Genomic DNA, 21,575 nt, shown 5'->3' on the forward strand with positions numbered 1-21,575 from the left:
GTCACTGGGTCAGGTAATGCAGGGAAAAACTCAAGAGAACAAGGGAACCAACCCAAGGGAACAATAACACGACATCTGCATAATGTGACGAGAGCACTGCCCTCGTCATTTAGTCTGGACATGGCTATGCTTCCATCTCACTAATGTCAATCCCGTGATTGAAAGCGCTCGACCATATGTGGCTTCCTTGTGCTCTAATGACTACAATTACCATCTCATGTTGCACAAGGCCAGCGCTGCGGTCCTGCTTCCCATTTCTGTCAAAATGAAAGTGAATCTGGCAACATGCATCTTCCAGTGTGCCCAGTCTACTGTATTACTGAGTCACAAACATGGAGGAATGAGTGCTGCATTTAGCACTTGTGTTACACATGTTCACTGCATTCCCGAACATTCAACTTAAACATTACATTTAAAAACCTCTAAAAATTATTACATTAAATATTATTATATAATGCAGTTGTCATTAATTAAACCATAATTATAAAATACTCCCTCAGTAAAGCTCAGACCGAATAAAGTATTACAGACATTGCTTAATTAGTCCAATGCAATATCCTTTTATGAATAGGGGCGAAGACATTCATTAATTTTCCAGACTTTAATTGTAAACTCAGACCACCGTCACCGATGAAGCACCAGTGAAGCCTGCGTAAGAATGTGTGTTCATGCCAGTTGCAAACAATCACACCGCAGTTACTAATGCTATAACTACTACCACAATAATAATAAAATAATAATAATAATATAACCATATAACCATATTTTTATGGAACAGTCATTTCGACCACATTTTGTGGTATAGCACAATGTAAGGTGATGCATTAACATCAATATGAAAGTAGCTAATGGTTTGTGAAAGATTTACCCAAGAGCAGGTTTACCATCAAATCAGAGCACAGTTCATGGCTGTGTGTAATGGATGTCCTGCATGAATTTACCCATAGTCTACTCTCTTCTCTAATGGAGACACAGAGATCTCAGACACCTCTAAATCTAAACATTTATTGGAGATGAAGACACTTCACTACAGACCAAATGCTTGCAGGGAAGTGATTTCCAAATGACTGATATTGAATGCAGAGCAGTTATAGATATGGGTTTGTGCAAAGAACGCAGAAGCTTCGCATTTGATGTAGCACTGTGGAAAAGTACTATAACAACATTGCTTTGGATAATATCTACTGTATTCCTTCAAGTGGGAAAAGAGTAAAATTCCTAGCTTTATAATTTGCGAAGAACATGTCTTCCTCCCTCCCTAATTACCCCCTTCATTTTTGCGAATCTGACATTCATGGTTTCAATTATTTGCCACTTGGCCGTGAACAATCATACAGGAACATTTTTGGAGGTGGCAGAAACATTGCAGAAACTAGCATACGGCACACAAGCCAAAAACAGTACTGAAAATGATTCAGATCACATAAAATCATATACATTATATTTCTTAGTGTGAGTACATACTGTATCCTTAATATCAAAAATCTTGGGTACGCTGCACATCTTTGTCTAGGTCACCAGCCTCACTCACATGTTACCTGGCTTTGTGATCATGGAATCTCATATCTCTCACAGTAACTATTAAACTTTTCAGTGCTGGCAATTTTGCATTTTTAATAATGAATCCAAAATGTAGTGCTCCCAGTGCATGCAGTACTGTGATTACTTTATACACACAGGGGCAAGATTTAGATGGATTGTGTTTTATATAAAAAAGGTTTAGATAGGAAACAACAAAGCTATTTGACATGCAGTTGTACAGTACAGTATTGTTTGTATAGAAATTGGTAATAAATAGACTTGTTATGTTATCGTTTAGGCTAGCAGACTGATATGGGAATGGGTTAGGGGTGCCTAGATATTATTTGTGAATTTTCACATTCACAGGGAGCTGCCAGTCCTAACCTTCACAAATGTGAAGGGGATACTATACAAGCAAAACATAAATTATGAACTGAAGGTAAATATACTATACTTCAGAAGAAAATACAATAATATTATGAATACATTTGCCAACAATGTCCACTCACCATGATGTACTACACCCTTCAGGCCCTGGATGATGGGATCCATCGCTGGATTGTCCGTCAGTCCAATCTACAGGTGAATGAAAAGTGACACATTAGCAGTGATAACCTGTACAAATTTGCCCAAAAGTATTGGTTCCCTTCCACTTAAACAAAACAAAAAACAAAAAAATTAGCAAAGCAAAATGACAAACATATGCAGTATATCCACCACTCTTTAGTTCACATTTAATACAACAGAAACTTTTGTTTAGATTGATGACTCATATTATTTGACATAAAATAAATAAAACCAGCATCGACAAAAAGTGTCTTCTGTAGCCCTGTGTAAGATTCCTACATGTCTTGCCTGGTAGTTTGGCTCACTCTTCTTGAGCAAACTACATCAGTTCTCTCAGCATTAATGGGTACCTTCTCCCCATTGCAAGTTTCATCTCCTTCTGCAGAGGTTCAATAAGACTTGGATCAAGACTCATAACAGGCTACTTCAGAGTAGCCCAATGTTCTCTTCTCATGTTTTACTGGATGCTTTTTGAAGCATTTTTCAGGTCATTATCCTGTGGAAGGACCTATAACCTGCAAGTCTTCTCTTTTCACTGTCACCTGAATAGATTCAAGATACCCAGTCTCAAAGGACAATCGCTCAGAAGGATTGCGACTAGCCAGCATGCATTTTGGCATATTCCAGTTAGGCCTTTAAGATTGCAGCGGTTGGTGACTCATGAAACTATTGCACCTTGAAGACTGAAGTTCAACTTGGATCTATCTTGAAATCTTGTTGGTTCTTTCTCCACCAGACTTACACTTCAGTCCTTGGACAGTTTCCCCTATTGGCTACAATCCCATGGGCATTAAACTTCTTGATCTTATTGACAATGGTCACAGGAATATTAAATCTCTTTGAAGTTCTTGTAGCTTCTACATTGACCATTACTGGCTATTACCTTCTTTCTGATTTCAAATTGAATTTTACATTTTTAGTGCGTTACACACTGCAACACAAAACAGCAGAATATGATTCTCTATTTCAACTGGTTAAACGAGTGATTCTATCATTGAAGACAGCTGTGATGCTAATTAAGAGAGAATATTCCGCTTGAAGCATCACTAGAATACAACTTCTGAAGGGTATCAGTGATATTGTCCAAGCCATTTTAGAATGTTTTTGTAGAAGAAGCAAGAATTAAATTCTTTTCAGAACTTTTTGTTCCACAGTTTGTTTTGTTTTGCTGCCTACCAAATTTTTTTTAGGAAGAATGGTGCATTATTAAGAGCAAGGATGCAAGTCCTTTTGGCCATGTCTGTTATAACTCATAGCAGTGATTCTTTATACATAAGTTTTCTTAAACATTTGATGTCAGTGAAAAAGCAGCAGAAATGTTTCAGTGAACATACAATGACAGCAAGGCTTAAAACATAAAACAATCTATAAAAAAGTAAAGAACACTTAGGGTTAAATATTTTAGCAATTTCTTTCAAAAATAATACTACTGCCGGAGGGTACAGAGTATTGAAGAAGAATATTGTAACTGGAGGAAAAAGGCAGCATTTCTCTGCTGTAAGTTGTCTTGGGTAGGAGGGCTTTGAGGCCCTATGTGATGTTATACTTCACACGTGGGAAATGAACAAAATCTCACAAAGCGCTCAAATGTTTCTGGTCATGCTGATATTTTTGGCGTGGCGATTGCAGATGCGGCCCCAGCTAAACTGTTGCTTCAGCCGGGAAAGGACAAGATATTGTGTATTATTTCTGAAAATAGACAGTGTTTTCTAAAATGCACAGGGCTGTTAGTGGTGGACAACTTTGCACTGTATCATTTCCATATAAAGAAAGACTGGATTACATCAACAAGACAAGAAAGGAGAAGCTCATTTTAACAGCAGAGTGCCAACTTGGTCTAGTCCAGGAAAGCTTCAACCAGAGCCAACGTGTGACTGGGGACTAACTGCCTCATTATCAATGTTTGTCTTCCACAGCCCACCTGCTGCAACCAAGTTTCCTAGTGATCACTGGGCTCTGTTTCCATCTGAGGACCCACCAGCTGCCACCGCACATCAGTCCCCTAAATATGCCGAGACAAATATGAGATGAACAGGAAACAAAAGCCCAGCTTCTGTCTCACTGCCCAAGCTGCACACGTGTCCGAGTAATAAGCACACAGCATCCCTGGGAATTCGGAAGCTCCAATGGATTAAAGCTGATAAGTACGGGTGTAGCAGGCCCCTCTAAATAATATAGATCCTTAAAGTGCGGGTTAGCATGCGCACAGCAGGTGGGTAATTGTGGTAAACGATAGGGCTGTCAGTATTCAGGGAGAAGCCATTAAAGCTTATGCATTACAGTTTTCCACTCCTGCTGGGTATTATCCGTACAAAAAGTAACACCTGTGTTCTCATTTTATGAAGACAAAGCAAAAAACCCATACAGTAAAAAGAAAAAAATAATTAAGACTGTAAAAAATGTTACTTCACACGAATCAGTGCACAATGAAAATTACAGTAGATATCAATTCGACAATATGCAATTATCTAAGAAATTAACACTTTTGAGAACTATAATAAATGATAAACTAAAAAACTAATAAAACACTTTCACAATCACAGAGGGATGGGAAGCTTAGCGTAATATATACATGTCAGTTCTGCTAATCTACAGAAAGACTATAAAAAAACACTGGCCTGTAAAAAGATGTTGGCTGGTTTAAATTGTTTTTCTAAAATAAAGAAGATTAGATAACTGAGGATCAGTAACCACAGAAATGGCTCAGTTCTTTATTCACTCTTTTTTTTCTTCTTATCAATAATAGCTCCCCGAGGTTATACTGCCTTCAAGTCCAAGAGTCAGTGCATGAAAGCCAGAAGCATTGAGAGCAAATCCCCTGTGAATCAGACAGATATCTGTGTGTGTGTGTGTGTCTGCACACAGGCAGCAAAGAAACTGTGAATGGAATTGTTCATACTGGTACACAACAAATGTACATAAAGAGGAACACCATAATCCAGTTTCTATACTGGACAACCAAGCACACAAAAGGGAGCCTACAGTCAAAGCCACTGAGCGTCGTTTGATCGAATAATATACATAGCTTCAAAAACTCATTCCTGTCATGTTTTGTGGGTCCATGTGATAGATCAAGTATCATCTATCTTGATTCTTGATTTATGTCATAATTGAATAAGACAGATAAAAATTACTGCTTTTCCGAAGTATTCTTTGCGTTTCTTATTACAATGAAAGCCAGATAATTCGAGTTGGGTAATTCACCCACAGAAATATGAGGAAAGAGTACAAACTCCAAACAAACAGAGCTGCAGCCTGCATTCAAAACCACACTCACTAGGAAATAAGACGAAAAACGTATCTATCATTACCCAGTACCCGAGTCACCATACTGCTAATAATACAATCTACATGAAATTGTACTGGATGACTAAAAGCATTCAGCGGTACACAGAGTCAGAACAATGCCAAGCTTAAAGTACTGAGCCTGATTTACAAAGTCTAAGTGCCACACACATTTAAAGCATAAATCTGGATTTAGGCAGGGTTTACTGGATTAATATTACCAAGTTTGCATTCATAAAATCACAATTCAAAATAATAAAATGAAGAAAACAGACAAAGCTCTTTCAGGGGTTTGTTAACTGTAATCCTTTTTGACCACATTTGCTTGGTTACTCTTAATTAGAAGCTACGTGATGAACATGCTTGACTAATCGGCATTTACTTCACTGTCTTTTCCAAAGAGCCTCTTAAGTCTTTTTTTTATTATTGTGAAGCCAACATCGAGCCACTGCCATTGTAGAAGTGTGACAAAGCGTGAATATTTGAGACCAGCTCTGAGGCGGGACGAATCAGGGCCAAAGACCGCCCCCTGGTGGCATAGCCCTACACTCATGAGGACGTGTGGAGGGGACTATTTTTGGGTGTTACTGACAAAAGCATTATAACTGAGAATGAAATACTGCTACATAATTTAATTTGTGAAACCCAAAATCTGAAATGATAAGGATTTCATGTTTGCAATAAATATTAAACTACTCCATATCTCATACTTATGTAATAAGTAAGTGAAAAACTTTTCATTCCAGGACTAGTTAGGGTACTTTTAACTATAATTAATCATAGCTGGGGTTTTATGCACATTTTTCTTTTTTTTATGTTTATGACATCACCACAATAAACAGAAATAAGTACGTAACAAAAAATGGCCCAATCCAGCATCCTGATCACCACCATGAAATAAATAAATCCAGGTGGGTCTGTCGTTGTTCACTGGCAACCAGCTTTGTTCTCGCTTGCTACAACAGTAGTAAAAATGTCACTGATAAAACTGCTCTTTTGTGTTTCTATTTGCTAAAAGGTATTTTTTCTCCCAGTGTTTTAATATTCCAACACCTCTTTATTGCAGCTGTATATTTACCATTGATAATACTGACAGAGCCCCATACAAATACCTGACATCAAACTAGAACGTATACTGTAATGTCTCTGTTCGCTTTCAATCACCTCGCTGTTTTGCTTGTGAAAAAATATTTCGCATTTGACAAAGTGAATCATACGACACTAGCATATGAGGGGAGATGAAAATCACCATGCCGTCAACAAAAAATAAAATAAAAAAAAAACAATTAATGAAAGATATAAAAACATTAAATGCATCATCAGACAGCTGTCAGAAACATGATCACACAGAGGGAAACGTGTCTGCTGGTTATTGTCTGACACAACGCTATCGCAGAAGGCACTACAAAACGCTGAATTCCCCACGGTGGACTGGGAGACACGACGCTTTCCAACGAGGCACAGAGACAGGTCTCCAAAAAAAATAATAAAAAGCGGAAACAGCCGCTCATTTGCCTGCACTCAGATGCCTCCAGGCTTATTTATTCTGCATGTATAAAGTATTTTGAAAGAAGAGAATTCTATCCAGCACCTCTCTTTCTACTCCTGCCCGCCCTGGTCAAATGTAACGCATACCCAGGCACTCACGAGCACACACTCTCACACTCTGTGCCTCTAGCTTTCATTTCTTCCTCACCAGCACTCTTTTTCTAGCTGAACGTAGCCAATAATGACTTCTGCACACTGTTTACTGAGTAGCCTCCAAGCAGCATGTAACGTCACATTGCTCTCTGGTGACATTTCTCGAAGACCAAAAGACACAAAGTCAGCAGGCTTACCTGGAAAAAAGCCGCCATAGCTGCGATCACACGCCGCTCCCGTATAGCCGTGTTGAGGCTGTCAAAGTCATCTGGGTTGTACAGGTATATCTGAACCTGCGAGAGAAAAGCCACAAGTCATTACTTTAACTATAATAGCTTATGGCACTGAAGGGAATAACAGCTGAGAAAACAATTAATAAAACATTTCTTGGGAAACAGTCTCACTGTTTTTTGTAAGCTTAAAAAGGAATGACAGTTATTAGCTCAAAGATGAATTCTAACTTGACTTCCCTGAATTCAGCTTTACCTAGCTTCAGTGAGAGGACATTAGGTCGCATATTATGCTCTCCTGTTTTCAGCTGTCAGTCCATTTGTCTCACATTTAAGTGAAGAGATTCTAATGTCACTAAGGCCAGGATTTTGCATTCCCAAGTCTCTGTGTAAGATTCAAGCAGAGAATTACATGACTGCCCATTGTCTGTGCAAATTATCCAATCATCTGCTGTCATGATTCAAAGCATTTCTTTCCATGTGCCGGCTGGGTTTCATGCTCTCTTATATCAAGGCGACAAAAGTCTACAGGCCTGCTTAGCTTGATTAGCATCAGCATCACGTACAAAGTAAGTTGTAAGATGATTTAGATTGCAGATCTTTTCACTGTGGGTCGTGTTGGCCTGCCGGTCTATTTGAATAGTACCAACCTCTCATGGCAAAATCATTCTGTATTTCTTTCAAAGCAGAGATTAAGTGTTGCAAAATTTGAAAAAAGAAAAAAATCATACTGAGAGCACCCTTGGGAAAGAGCAGATTTTCATTCTTCTTTCCTTCTACCTTTTCAGTACCTTTCTGGGACTGATTTCCCACTGCTAGAGCTAGATGTTCAGTTTCAGACAGACGTTAGGCTTGGCTAATTCCACTACACAGCCCAGAGCTAATTCAGGGCTGCTTCGACATGTTATGTGCCTATATAAACTACTCAAAGAAAACACCACTCCAGAGTAAATGTATTGAGTGAACATATGCAAGCATTAATCAAAACCAACAGCTTTACTGAGTTCTAGTAATGCACCATTTTATGAAATATACCCGATTCACCAGAAAAAATACAGATAAGTTATCATGGAAGTATGGCTTTGGTATTGTCTCTTCTCATAATGCTAATTAAAATGTTATTTGACAGTTCTGCCAATGAACACAGGAAAGCATGAAAAAGACTGTTGCAAACGCTTGTGTGACTGTTTGAATTCACAATACATGTGCTGAACATTGTTATGCTGCCACTGTAACCTTGTTCCTATACTTTGCAGATGCTGTGCCCACGTTTTGTCATACTCTTACACGCGACGCTCGCAAAATAAGTTCCATCTGCTCTATTTTCCAAGAACAATGCCAATCAAATGCTCCAACACATCTACGTTTTTTTGTGGAAAACAACTCAGACAGCTCCTGGAAGATTCAGGAGATGCACTAGAATCTCACCCTGTTTGAATTCACTCACAGCTTTACTTGTGAAGTCTTGCTGATCCCTGCTCTCTTTATCCTTTGTAGAAGGCTGCATCTGTTGAATCTGGAGTGCTTAGACATACGAGGACTGGTTTGAGGCAAAAACATTACTATGAGTTGTCTGTATAGAGCCTGTATTACGCTTCGCTCACCCTTTGCCCATTTCAGAACCTTCCAGACCATTGATTCCACCAGAGAAAACCTCAATCACCAGATATTTCTGAGGAGGCATGCTACAGGTGACTAGACAAACCACATACAATGACAAATATTCAACTATTATGCAGGTATTTTATATATATATATGTTGTTTAATTATTTCAACCTTGGTTCTAACCAAGGTTATTGTTAACTGCTCTTTTTCCTCCACTGCTTTTAAGATTCCAAATACTCTAACCCAACACTGAAATCCCAATGCTTCTCACAACTGCAAAAGGGAAAGAAAGATAGTCAAATTCAGTAGATTATGACTTGTAGTGCTTTGCCATTCACCATTTTCTCTATAATCAACGGAAGTGACAAGCAAGTCAAACATGACAAGCATGATTAATTGAAACATTCATTGGTCAACATTACATTGAGTTTATATACATTTTTCATTATATACACCTGCCTTGCTTAAGTTTTAGGTACCTCTACTGGTGAAATGATAATATATTAATAAATATTTGTCTAAATATTTGTAAAATTTGTCAGATTGTCTATCTGCTAAATAACTGATTGGTCATTCTTAAGCGACCCAAAGAATAATGTTCATTCTCATTTATTCCTGCTACTGAGAATGTACTGTAATAACTTCACCTTTAACTGGTTTATAATAACAAATATTTGCTGTAACAAAAGCATCAAGTCTGCAGCTAAGGCATTTGGTTTAATTTAATTGTAATGATTCGATTCATTCAGGCTCAAAACAATAAGGGATAATTAATTAAGATCTCAGCTGGAATTAAAATCAGCATACTAAAACATATTGACTCCTTTGACATAGATGAATAACACAGACAAAATTGTATGAGAAACCTTGATACAGTAGACACCAAAATTAAATTTAATAGCTATTGTTGCTATGGCATCAACGACACAGTTCAGGCAAACGGTTCTACTTTTTAGAGATTTTTATCTTACACAGTAAAGATCATCAAGCAGTGTGGGGGAAAAAGACAGACCATGTAACGGTTTTACAAAAAAAGCAGAATCATACGAAATATTTCAGAAAACTGAACTTAAAAGGAATTATATTCAAAAGGCAGTTTTGATACCATATTTCCTATTAGTGAGTATCACTCTAGGTGTGATGGAAACTGAAGCCTGGAGTTACGAGGGTGGGGTACAGGAGAACAGGTTTACTTAGGTTCAAGGACTCCAAATCAGCACAGTGGGAGAGACACAAAGAATACAAGAGCTCTATTGGCAGGAGCTGGAAATGTAATACTCTGGGTATGGGAGCAAGGGGAGCAATATAGACTGAAGCAGGACTTAAGGTGTGCTTGTGTGTGGGTTGTGTATATATTACATTTTGGGGACCAAATATCCTCACAGTGTTATAAAAACTTGTTGTTTTTTTACCTTGTGGGGAATACTTATTTGGTCCCCACAAGATGAAACTCATTTTTACAAAAATCTGACTGCAATCAAAAAACTAAAAATACCAAGTCTTGTATTTCTTTGGTTACTTCTGGTCAAGATTAGGGCTGGGTAGGTGTTAAGGTTGTAAATGATGGGGTTAGGGTTATGCCCATATATATCAATGGAGAGTCCCCACAAAGAAATAGATATCTAATCTGTTTGTATGTCTGTTTGTGTGTGTGTGTGTGTTTTGTTGGTGTATGTGCGAGGGGCAATTTTACTTGAGAATTAATAGAACTCATTACTTTCTACCTTCAGTCACAACTGAGGGACAAGTGCAGTGAATCAATACAAACTGCCAATCACCTGACTCTCAAGATGACCTTCTGTGTTAGGATTGGCCCCAGTCCTGTCCCTTAGGAATGTCTGTTCCCTGTTTGGCCAGCAGGTGTCGCTGGCCATCCCGTGTCTTTAACTCCTAGTGTTTCCATGCCCCCATGGCCGCCGTGTGGCTTAATGGGCTAAGCAGTCGGCTGTTGTCCAGACTCCCCTTTTATCTCAAACCCACAAGACTCACCATGTTTGTGTTTTTTTTTAACATTTGGTTCTTGTTTTATTCCTGTTGTGCATTGTTGTATTTTGTCATGGTTCTTTGTTACATGGTTCCAAAGGTACAGTGTTTTATTCCTGCTTAGTGTTTGATTAATTGATTTGCTCTGCACCTCCCCCTCATGTAGTCCCCATTATCTGTGTATTTAAATACCTTTTGGCATATTGTGTGTTTATAGCTGTTGTTGCCCCATGTTTGCTGCCGTTCCTCTGTGGTTGTTCTTGTGTTGTTCCCTGTTTTGGTGTCATTGTCCTGCTTTGTTTTTGACTCCTCAAGGTCCATTACTTTCTTGTCTTCTTTCTGAGTTTTAATAAAGTTCTGTTTTTGTGAGCCATGATGTCCATCCTTAACATTATGCACCCCCCCTTCTCATGACATCGTATAGATAAATACTCATGCTGTACAGAAGAGAATTTGCACGTTATACCACAATGTTATCTTTTAAGAAGAGTCAAGCAGAGCAAAGAGAGCTAAGCCTAACCAAAGAACACACGCATACTCCCAGACGTGCCTGCATGCAAAATTAACAGAACCACATGTACACAAAGATAAGCACCCAAGAATGCAGAAACAGCCCATCTGTGACAAAAATCCCACACATATGTCACCATAGCAGTACAGCTCACTGAGGGCTGGTGTTGGGGAGTGGGAGAGGGAGCTCCGGCTTAGTGTATGACAATGTTCTACACTGTGGGATTTAATGATGAGGCATGTCCCAGTTTGAGTTAATATAGCAAGATAAAAGGCTTCACAGCACACAATGTTTGCTTAAATGGATCATCACACAAATGGTACACTACAAAGTAACTGGAGACATTTAACACCCTCCTGGTAAGATCTTGCTTAGTGCCTAAATAAATGCAAAACAAGAAGCATCACAACAAGGATAAATGAGCTGTCATTTGCATAGGACAGCTGAAATATGATGCAAAGAACGTAACATATAAGTGATCTGGGAGACAATAGAAAACATTCCAACCTCCACACACGTATGTACATACAGACACACAACGTAAGAACTAAATTTTATTGGGTCCTCAAGATGTTGCACACAGGAAGAGATCACCTGGTAGGACATCTCTTGCCGTCAGGGAGACTGAGAGAGAAGGATGGATGAAATATGCTGACAGTACTCAAAAGAAACGTAATTGTTAGTGAGGCTGTGTAGACCTCCTGTCTGTCCCTTGCCCTTTGGGTATGATAGGTGGCGAGCCAACTTGCCTGCAGCTGCATGGTACATTTATGCATACGCACTGATCTTTTCCACACATGAGAAGAGGTGAACACCAAAATAAGAGTTACAACACACAAACCTGAAAAAGCTTTGATCTGACAAATGACCAGATGTCTTTCGGAAGTTACGCGTACTCAAACCCACTTCTGCAGCAGAACAGATTCTTTGCTCTTTTGCGATAAAAATAAGCATAATTCTGGGTTGTGTCAAAATTGCCTCAGATTTATGTTCCATTTAAAGCTTTTCTTGCAGACACATTATTTTTTTGAATTATTTTTTGGAAACGCTGCTCGATTCTCATAACACCGATGACAGTGTGCATGTTTGAATTCTTATTAACAACTTGAATGCAAACAGTTTTACTGAAGGCCTCCATGTTCCTCTGACAGTGATTAATGAAAACAATAAAACGAACAACAGTAAAAATTCAGGCACATTAAACAAAATGCTTGTCTAGGTATATTTTTTACTCCGTCTTTAACAGAAAGCAAAGAATTGCAGTGCTTTCTCTGTGACAGAAATGGCAAATGAGTCACAAGGTTACATTCAGTTTTGCAGTCACTCTTTGGAGCCAGAGGGATAACAAAAAGAACTGCAATCAAAAATCCCCTTTAGGTGGATGATCGTATGTTAATGCTTTTAAATTACATCTTTTAACTAAATCTTTATTTTCAAAATAATTAATATCATTTCAAGTGAGGGGACCTGCAAAGGAACTGCATAATAATGAAAAATTAATAATATTTCATCCACTTTCCAGAACTCCGTATTGCACTGCAAGGTTCCAGAAAGCTTGGAGCTCAAAAAAAGTACATGGCCACACGTGCAAAGGAAAATTTAGAGACAGAAATAAAACTGCATATGCTTGGATTTATGGGCAGAAGCCAAAGCACCCAGGAAAGCCAAAGAAACACAGGAAGAACACAGAGTTCATGCACAGAAGCAGAACAGAAAACAAGCCCTGAAGGTGTAAGGACAAGGACATAATGGTGCAGACTGAACACCAAACAACAAAACAACCACTTACACGCAGTATGGGATAACACTTTATTTGATGGGGCACAAATACTTAGAAATAACTTACTACTGAAGTAAAAATTATGAACAGATCGTGAAAAAATATAGTTGATAGTTGAGATAAAAGATGCGTCTTGATTCATTGATGATGAACAAAATGAGATATATATTTCTCTTGCGTTATTCATTACTTGTTTCCTCAGTAGTTCACATGGGTTTATAGAATTAAGTAATATAGTAAAAATAGTAACTGCTTGGGATGCAAGATGCACCATGATTTATTAATAATGAACAAATATGAGATCACAATCTAACTTGTTATTCAGTACTTGTTCCTACAGTAGTTCCTTCAGTGGTTCACAGAGGTTTACAGAATTAATAGATATAGTAACTGCTTGAGATACAACATTCATCACGATTCATTAAGGATGAATTAACATGAAATCAGTGTGTAACTAAGACTTAGTTTGTGATTAGTTAATACATAAGTATAATACTGTTTGTGCCCCGTAAAAAATAAAGTCTTACCCAATATTGTAAACATCCGTAATAATACAGAACTTAATTTGAATAGGGTTAGGCTATGAACTTCCGTTGTCACTGTTCCGTGGTAATGCAGTGTTACACTGAGGACAGAACTAATACAGTAGGCAGTGACACCTCTGTAATACATCTTGAGAAGCCATAAAAAGGGACCATACATTCGCAAGAAGGTCACAAACTTAAAGAGAAACTGCTTTTCGGAGCAAGATAGCATAATACATGGAATGGGAGCCGCACACTTTGCCTGTGATTTGAATACCATTTCCGCCATTTGTCTAAGGACATAATCTAGTATAGGTTTGTGTGGTTGGGCCCAGTGTTATGGAGATAACGGAATGATTCATAGTTTTGTGGATGACATATTATTTAAAGTGGGAAACTATCTTCATACTGGCCTGCCGATTATTTAAGTAGACAAAAAAATAAGAATAATAAAAATAAAAGCTATTTCAGGATAGCGGCATCCATTGACGAAGTTATATTGTATTCTGAGAATGAATGTCAAGCTAGTGAAAACATGGCTCCATTGGGTAAAATTCTTGAGTGGATTGTTAAAGTCTGCTTAAATGCTTGTCTCCATATCACTGCATGGTATCACAGCACCTCCCCACACACAAAAACAATAAAGTAAAAGGGCTGTCTCTGTCTGTCAGGTTATAACATCTGAGGATGTGGTTTGAGAGGATTAGCTGACTGTTCATAGGACCTGGATTTCTGCACCATATAAATTCGTATTTTGAGGCACACACATAACCTCTGTGTATGGGTGTGTGTGTGTGTGTGGGGGGGGTGATACTGTGATAAAACCTGATATTTTGATTTTTTTTGCCCCCCAAAACGGAAGATTCAATTTAATAAAAATCTGTGACTGTGATTTTAAAAAACTAAAACTTGCATTTTGTTTGTTTAGTTTGGATGAGGTTAGGGCTGGGTAGGGGTTAAGGTTGTCATTGCTGGGATTAGGGTTTTGCCCATAGAAATGAATAGACAATCCCCACAAAAATATGACTACAGGGTACAGGTCTGTGCATGTGTGTGTGTGTGGTACAGGTATACCTTACCTTATGGGGACCAAATGTCCCCACAATGTGATGAATACCTGTTTTTTTGTTACCTTATAGGGACCAGTTTCCTGCAAAGTGGAAGCGCTTAGGAACAACAGAAACTAAGTCACAAAGTGGCAGATCACACAAGTTAATGTGCGGGGTTGCAGAGTGCAGCACTCTGTTGACTCAATAAGTGCAGAGTTCCAAACTTCTTCTGGCATTATCCCCAGCCAGCAAAAAAACCGTATCCCAGGAACTTTAAGGAATGGGCTTCATGCAAGCCTTACATCACCAAGCACAGTGCCAAGCACTGGATGGAGTGGCGTAGAGCATGCCACCACTGGACTCTTGAGCACTGGAAATGTGTTCTGTGGAGTGATGAATCACGCTTCTTTGTCTGCCAGTTTGATGGCTGATGCCAGCGTATTTGGCGGATGCCAGGAGAACATTAGTAGCCTGACTACATTGTGCCAACTGTAAAGTTTGGTGGAGGAGGGTTAATGGTATGGGGTTATTTTCAGGGATTGGGTTAGGCCCCTTAATTCCTGTGAAGAGAACTCTTAATCCTTGAGAATTCCAAGACATTTTCAATAATTCTGTGCTTCCAACTTTGTGGGTTTTGGGAAGACCCTTTTCTGTTCCAGCCTGACTGTGCCCTAGTGCACAAAGCAAGATCCATAAAGACATGGTTGGGTGACTTTGGTGTAGAACTTGAGTGGTCCGCACAGAACCCTGACCGCACACCCATCTAACACCTTTGGGATGAACTGGTATGGAGATTGCAAGCCAGAGCTTCACGTCTGGCATCGGTGTCTGACCTGACAAATGATCTTCTGGATGAATGTGCAAAAAATCCCACAGACACACTCCAAAATCTTGTGGAAAGCCTTCCCAGAAGAGTGACAGCTGATGTAGCTGCAAAGGGGGGGACCAACTCCATACTGATGCCTATGGATTTAGAATGGGATGTCATAAAAGTTCTTCTAGGTGTAGTGGCCTGGTGTCACAATACTTTTCTTCATATAGTGTATGAACTCATGCATATGCAAATATACAGTATAGGATACCAGAGCTAGAGCTGCTGCAGGAGGGCAAGGGTGTGAGAGGCATAGCATCATCACAGTGAAAATTCCCCAGGGAGAAGGTCAGTCTTTTCCAGTGCTTAATTTATGCCAGAGGTCAGAGCTCAGATTAGCCTGCACTCCACAGTTCAAACAATGAACCCAATATAATTAAACTCAAAACTAATTTCAGTGAAACTTTGGAATTAATGCAAAGTGAACTAAAGAAATGTATATTTATAAAACTGACTGCATTGTATGATTTTTAAAAAAATCCACCCACCTACTGTAAATTAGTACATTTCTCTTATCTGACTTTTGATTTGAAAGGGAAAACCCACACCACACATGTGCTTGTAAATCCACATTTTTGCCACTAAAATAAAAGCAGCAGGTTGCTACAACAAAATAATAAAGTAAGTAAAGGCAAGTAATATTTTGAATTTTTATGGAAAAGCAACAAAGCCATTGGAACCCAAGCACAGGAGAAGTGACGCAGAAAATCTGCAGGACGAATCAGCAGAGGAGCAGCGTTTGTGGAGGCTAATGAGAAGGACCTCAAAAAGGGGAGAGAAAAGTGCAGCACAGATGAAAAGTTTGATACAACTGACAGGTTAGAAAACTTAATTAACAGTGCATTATCATTGTTAAAGACAATGATATTTCTGTGTACGACATCATTGTGCTCTTTATGAGCTCTGGAACCTTATTTACAAATCAAGCACTGGTCTTTGCACAAACCAATTTGTCATCGACATCATACGCCCCAAATGAATTTCATTATACTGAAATGATTCAAAATTGGCAGAGACCTCAGGCCTACTTATTGGGTGCAAGCCGTTTGGATATCTTTTCTGAGCATGGGAGCGCTTCGGCTATGCCAGCTGCATTGGTCAAAGATGACGGCCAGGAGCTGTGTAGCAGCTGAATGCACATAAATGGGATTATTCTGGTCTAGGAGGAGGATTGGTGTTAGTTCTGATGCAGTACCTGCCACCCAAAGACCTGTCAGGTGACTAGACTGCCAGCCCCCAGCAAAAAAGTCCTGTAGGACTTGGGGTGCACAATTTATAGTGGAAATGCACAAATCCTACCTTCAAGGCCTTTAGGCCAGCGTGGTGGATGGTGTAGAATAAACAACTGAATTCAGCTAAAATCATATTGTTAGGAAAAAGAGGTACATTTGAAAAGTGGAACAATGGATAACCTTTACTAATCATTTTGATGTGCCTCCACCCTTCCTCAGACTCTGCTGTACGCGTATTATAATTCCTTTTTAGCTAATGAAGAGGAAATACAGGCTGAAAGCTGAGCTGACAAGCAAGCATTTAAGAAAGACAAAAAAACTGCTTATTACTTAGAAGGTACAAAAAGTCACTCATTCTAACTAATTAAAGCTAATCGGCTACTTCCTGGACTCCATTAACTGCAGCCTTTAACAGCGATCGTTTGGTGTCTGTCTAAAATGCCCATAGTGAGATATATTAACTATCTATCTCAATTCAAACATTATTAAGTAGCTTAGCCATTTAGCTTGCCCCTCGATAATTCACCCTCCTGAGCACACTCTAGTCCGTGAAGTCTGACGTGCTAAATACGTTTAAAATTACAACCACAACAGATGCTAAAAATAAAGCCATAGTTAAGCAATAACAATTGAAGCCATAAACCAGTAATGAGATAGTAAAATAGCATTACTTGCAAAAGTAAGTCATTCTCATTATCACCAGATGATTCTGTTGACTTTCTCTTACTATACTAATCAGTGGTTTGTTCTCATTTGTGTTCCTAATTATATCCGTTGTGACTCCAGCTGGCTGCCTGAACAGTGAACAGTGAAATAAGGTTGACTGCTGTTTCAATAGGTGCCAATTTCAATTTTTTTTGCCTGTACATTTTAATGATTCTAGCTGATGATCAACTCCTATTGTGAACCTCCAATAATTTATTTAAACTGACACAAAATTAAATTCACTGTCATCAGTTTTCCAAAAACTCGTATAAAATGGGAGCACCGGCACATCCTGGAGAACCAATTGTGGTTTCATGTTTTTTTATTCTAATTTTAGGCACTAACATTTGAAAGGTGCATCAGTCCATTTGCTTTAATTCCCCTAGGCAATATTTCTGCCTTACAGAAATGCTTTAGTTAAATGATGGAACAGCTGTCCTTTGGGATAAGCAACTCCGGCTTTCAGTTCTGAAGTGGGTTCAAGTCTGTTAGCTTAGCAGTCACCTACTGCGCCGTGAGGAGGGGGAACTGGCTGTTTTAGCAAGGAGCTGGGTCTGTGATGCTTTGAACTTCAGTTCAGCTGCATTTTAACAGTTTACTCACTTTCAGCACCTTATACAAATGAAGGCAAAATCTCTGGTATGCAGGCCTACAGTAATCTTTCACAAGGTTTATCCTGCTCCTGATGACCACTAGAGTACAGGCAACATTTAAATTACAGCCTGAAAGAACCATCAAGCATTTGTTGGACTGGAATATCATCAAAGAACGGAACTGCTAAACCAAAGTGCATCAAGTAGTATATTATAACAATCATGTAAAATGCTATTGGGTTATTTTTGCAAATAAAGTTCTAACTAAGCAAATTTAGTTAATGCTAAGTATCTATAACAACATTATTTACTCATAACAGCATTTTATTAGGATGTTCTAAAAGATATTGGTTACTACACTATTAAATTGATTGACAGTAATGTATTTTCTGCAATCTCTTGTAACCATGTGAATTAAATGTAATTTATTTCTGAATTAAAAATAACCTTCATTACAACAGCACTTAAATGAAGTTTTAACCCAATTTATTAGTTATATGAATAAGTGATTATGATAATTTCTTCATCACCGTGCATCTATGCGGAGGATATTCAGTTTTATGTAATATTAACAAATTTTCAGATTATACCCATTTTCAGAAATTTCCAATTATAATTGATTATTTATATATCACAGTAATCTCGTCTTCTCAAATCTGTTCCAAGGCACCTTCCTTGTAAAGGGAGACATAATGAAATCAGAAATTTCTGAAGCAGATTTTTTTTTAAATATACGTTCATGTTAAATAAAACAGCACAAATGCTGGTCAGCTTATAATTAATTTATGTGCAATAAAATAAAAACCAGGTAAATCTGCCGAACAACCTGGTATTGAAGATCTAAACAGATCACCAACCTTGTCTTTAGACATTTAAGCTTGTGTATTTTAAAAGACTCACCGGTTCATTTAATTTGACCCCTGGAGCTTAATCTATTAAGTATTTATTTGGTAAGGGAGGGTGAAATTCCATGGTACATTTGAATTATAATTAAAGCAAGAAATTGCCCCTAAGTAAGTCTGCAGAGCTTTACAATAAACTGTAGAGAACCTACAGTCAATCAGACTCCATTTTGGAAATTCCATCCTTGAAAATACCTGCATTTGATTGCATTTGTGTGTGTGGACAGATATGTATGTGTACACATAGAAAATTTGTGGCATGACTCAAATCCAATTATGGTTAGCTGGGCTGGACCATAAATCCAAGTTATGGTCAAATATATCACAGAGAGAAATGACACCTTAATGCATTATTATTACAAATACCGGCTTAGTGAGGGAGAACACCAAACATCACCCTTAACTCACTCCCACCCACCTACCCCCCGAGTCATTTTTCAGCGTGAGGTAGGAGCAAGTCAGCTGGCTCATTGACTCTAACAGTTTCTTATTTTGAAACAACAGACGTCAACGTCGGAAGGGAGATGAACGAGCGCTGGTGCGACTTTCAGAAAATTCATCAGTCCTCCTCCATCTTTCCTATATGTCTCTACTGTTTTCTTTTGCTAAAAGAGTAACCTGCACAAATGGACATTTTCCTGGACAGAGAATGTGGCAAAAGCAATACAAATGTCTCGGTTCCACCGTTTCTGCTCTCATATTAATCATACGTATGTTGCCTGATTTGTAGGTGAAGACAAATGTTTGTCGTGTTGCTCTTTGACTCAACACTGAATGCATAAAAGTGATGGACAGCAAGTGCAGCACATCCTGATGTGACGAAAAAATAAAAAAACTAAACACCCATCCTACAGAATATGTCTCACTTACAGAGGAATGCAGGCTGTGCAGTGTGATAGAGAAACAATGAAATACATGTTACTGATTTGGGTCATAAGGCTTTGGATGTGTAGACTAGGATTAAATATCAAGGTCCTGAAAAAGGAGAAATAAAAGGACATCTACTGTATAACATGCTCCCACAAGTCAAACACCTTCTTTAACAGCTCTATGTGCAAACACACCTAAAAGTGCAAAAGCTATTTAGAAGTTATTTTTAAATCTATTTCAGAATATTGTGCCTTAGGTTTATGAATAAATAACTGTAATGAAATGTCAGTCAAGACCTCCCCACAAAGACATCTTACAGTATTTACAGTTAATTACGGTCACCATCAGGTCATCAAAATTTATTAAGATAAACTAATCATCAAGGATGCATTTCTCAGCATCCAGAATGTCACAATGGCTGAATGTTTATTTAACCAAAAAGAGTATAAGTCCGATATTACAGCACATGTGGAAAATATCTCCTTAAAGCTAAAGGGGAAAACTGGACACGATGATGATTAATGAGGCTAATGGGATATGGTCATTTACTAAACTGCATTGAAGTGATTATACTCATACATATTAAAGGTCTGAAGTTGACAGCTCATAGATAATCTCTTGGATAAACAGAAACAAGGTACGGTTGTGACACAGCGTGCATTACTGGGTGATGCCATGTTCCCCACCAGGCGCATGGGATGGCGATATCCCCTGGGATCAGGAGATCATCTTCCTCCAGGCTATTGGAGCAGAAGTTTAGCTTGAATGTTGCTTATTGGTATGTTTATGCAAAAGCGCCTGAAGTCCCCAAGACAATGTGGCCAGCAACAAAAACAAAATATTCAGAGAATGGTCAGCTTCAATACCTATCTCCCCCGCCAAAGTGAGGACAGGAGCTTTCTGTGCCCCTGCTGCTCCCAAGTTGCATCATCTGCCTGCCATCTGCCTTGCCTTGGAATTCAGTCCAAAATTCAGTTTTTGTTATTCAAAATGACTATGAAACATGTTACTAAGGTGGAACTGACAGGGGTGATTATCTCATGCATATCTGCTGTATATATGGACCCCAGCACACCTAGCACAAGACTGGAAACTACTCTATTCTTCATTCACATCGCTGAGTAACATGTAACATCTAAGTAAAACCACATTTTTTGAATATTTTACCTGTATTTTGGACCATTCTGGGTCTAGGACCATTTCAAAGTAAGTCACGGAGTGTCTATATCTTCCTCTACTAGGGTTCAAGATGACACATGTTTAATAAACATACCTGTGTGTTGACATATGTACGCATGTGAGTATATTATTCAAAGTATGAAAGTATTTTCATCTATATGATGAAGCAAAATAACTGTTTCACAATACAGATGTGCCTCTACCTAAAAGCTGTTATTTCATTTGGTAATCAGCTTATGATAGAAATGTGCTTTATATAAGCCTATGAATATAGTCTACAAACAGCTATGCTGCATATGGCATGTAGATTATTAGAGTTGATTCATAAGTCAGTTCATAAGTGACAGTTGCTTGGCGTATTTCTAGTAATGCCTATTTATTTTACATAACAGAATATTGTCTCATTGTATAATGTTGTAATCATAAGAGAGCCTTTATTCACAAAAGACGTCATCCATCCATCGATTTTCCAACCCTAACCCAGTACAGGCAGGAAAGGGCACAAGGAAAGGGGTCCACCACTAAA

The 21,575-nt window shown here is 38.4% G+C and overlaps 1 protein-coding gene across 2 annotated transcripts in view; it reads right to left on the reverse strand.

Moving 5' to 3' along the window:
• The window catches only part of LOC125745413 (receptor-type tyrosine-protein phosphatase gamma-like), a 159,441-nt gene that overhangs the window by 38,838 nt on the left and 99,028 nt on the right, over positions 1 to 21,575 (reverse strand). For both annotated transcript variants that reach the window (XM_049018286.1, XM_049018287.1), the window contains exons 5-6: positions 7,212 to 7,307; positions 2,031 to 2,097 (exon numbers count right to left, since the gene is read on the reverse strand). In XM_049018286.1, coding sequence (XP_048874243.1) covers positions 2,031 to 2,097; positions 7,212 to 7,307 — 163 coding nt within the window. The remainder of the gene's footprint in view (positions 1 to 2,030; positions 2,098 to 7,211; positions 7,308 to 21,575) is intronic.

Source organism: Brienomyrus brachyistius, chromosome 6 (assembly GCF_023856365.1).
Source record: "Brienomyrus brachyistius isolate T26 chromosome 6, BBRACH_0.4, whole genome shotgun sequence".
Taxonomy (NCBI): Eukaryota; Metazoa; Chordata; class Actinopteri; order Osteoglossiformes; family Mormyridae; genus Brienomyrus; species Brienomyrus brachyistius.